The sequence below is a fragment of the Chamaea fasciata genome, unplaced genomic scaffold (genome assembly GCF_029207755.1).
Source record: "Chamaea fasciata isolate MVZ Bird 193981 ecotype frontalis unplaced genomic scaffold, bChaFas1.0.hap1 SCAF_4, whole genome shotgun sequence".
Taxonomy (NCBI): Eukaryota; Metazoa; Chordata; class Aves; order Passeriformes; family Sylviidae; genus Chamaea; species Chamaea fasciata.
The window spans coordinates 20,145,209-20,146,716 of NW_027094089.1; the positions used below are offsets into that span (position 1 = coordinate 20,145,209).

At 62.7% G+C, this 1,508-nt stretch overlaps 1 protein-coding gene across 2 annotated transcripts; it reads left to right on the forward strand.

Moving 5' to 3' along the window:
• Nucleotides 1–504: 504 nt before the first annotated feature.
• On the forward strand, nucleotides 505–1,508 carry PMAIP1 (phorbol-12-myristate-13-acetate-induced protein 1). 2 transcript variants are annotated; one of them, XM_066182334.1, is made up of 3 exons: nucleotides 505–556; nucleotides 749–753; nucleotides 870–1,508. In XM_066182334.1, the coding sequence occupies exons 1-3, from the start codon at nucleotides 505–507 to the stop codon at nucleotides 1,062–1,064; spliced, it is 252 nt and encodes an 83-aa protein (XP_066038431.1). In that variant the 3' UTR covers nucleotides 1,065–1,508. The 2 variants fall into 2 exon arrangements, with proteins under 2 accessions (XP_066038431.1, XP_066038429.1); XM_066182332.1 differs by lacking the exon at nucleotides 749–753 and having other exon boundaries at nucleotides 862–1,508.

The window sequence follows — 1,508 nt, forward strand, 5'->3', positions numbered from 1 at the left end:
TTCTTGCCAAAAGCACCATCTCAGCAGGCACAGGTAACTGTGCCCTGGCATGTGTCAGCCAGAACCATACCGTGTATACACTGCACTGCACCACTCGTCCCTATACGTCGTCTGCGCGGCGCACAGCCCATCCTCCCATCCGCTCCTGCCCCGCACACCGCATCCCTCCAGCCCTTTCCGGGCCGGCGGCATAGGCGGTGTCCCGGCCGCGGCCCCGCGCCGCCCGGGCACGCCACCGCCTGCCCGCCGGGCGCTGGGGGCGGGATCCCCGCTCCTTTTCGCTACGTCAGGATGGAGGGAAATCCCCGCTGGACTCCCGCTTATAGCGCCGCGCTCCGCCCCTGTCTTTGCAAAGCGGTCCTGCCGCTGACGCGAGAGGAGCCTGAGCGCCCCGTGCCGAGCAGAGTCTGGGAGCTGCGTGCCCCACAGGGCCTGGGCGCTCCGTGCCTCGCCCAACAGAGCCTGGGCGCTCCGCACCCCGCCGAGCCTCGCTCCGTCGTCGCGATGATGCCTGGCCGGACCTTGCGCAAAGCTGCGCCGCCTGCCTCTCCTGCAGGTACCGGAGGGTGGAGGGAACGCGGGAGTGCGGATGGGGTGGGACAGGGACGGGACAGGGACACAACGTCCTGAGCCCGGGCACTGCTGCCCGGCTCCAGCACCGGGCGGGCGGCCAGCGCCCGGCGCGGCTGCGGGCGCCCGTGTGGAGGCGAGAGGGATGCAGCTGCTGCTCCCGGCGAGTAGAGGACAGAGAGGGTGCGGGGCGGGGGCAGTGTTTCATGATGAGGAAATACTAAAAAATTGGACAAAAAGTACCGCGTAGTGGGGGTCTCATTAAAGCGGTAACCAGGCGCGTTTCCGCAGGGCACGAGGCGGCGGCGGCGGAGTGCGCGCTGGAGCTGACCCGCATCGGCGACAGGTGGCACCTGCGGCAGAGGGTCCTGAACCTGCTCACCAAGTGGTTCTGCCCCGAAACGTGGGCTGCCCGCGGACACGGCGAGCGGAACGGAAGAGGACGTTGGCTTTGTGGGTTTGGAAGAAGAGGCTCCACAGACAGTGGGAGATGAAGAAACCTCAAATCACGCTGCGTTGTATTTAGCTGCCCGTAGCCATCGGAGGATGACTATCACGTAATTTGTCTGAAGAAAGTTACAGTAACACTGGCACAAGAATGCCAGGTGGGAAATAGATAACGATGGGCAGAGCCCCTAAACTGTGCAGTGGTGACTTGGGGCAAGCTGGTGACGTCGGGAGATTTGGGGCAAGACTCAACTTGCCCTTCACCATGGTCTGAGAACACTTCCAGGAACCCGTTTTCCCCAGTCACCCTCTGGTCCTCATGTCCCACAGCCAAGTTTCATCAAGGAGTTCAGCCCACCTCCAGGATGAAGCCAAAAAAATCGTCAGTGTGTTGGAACTTGGGATCACAAACCACACAGGAAAAGCCAGTTGCTGGATTTTTGACTGCTCCTCTTTTCTGAAGTATGGATCCTGCTGGACAGGGATCTGGT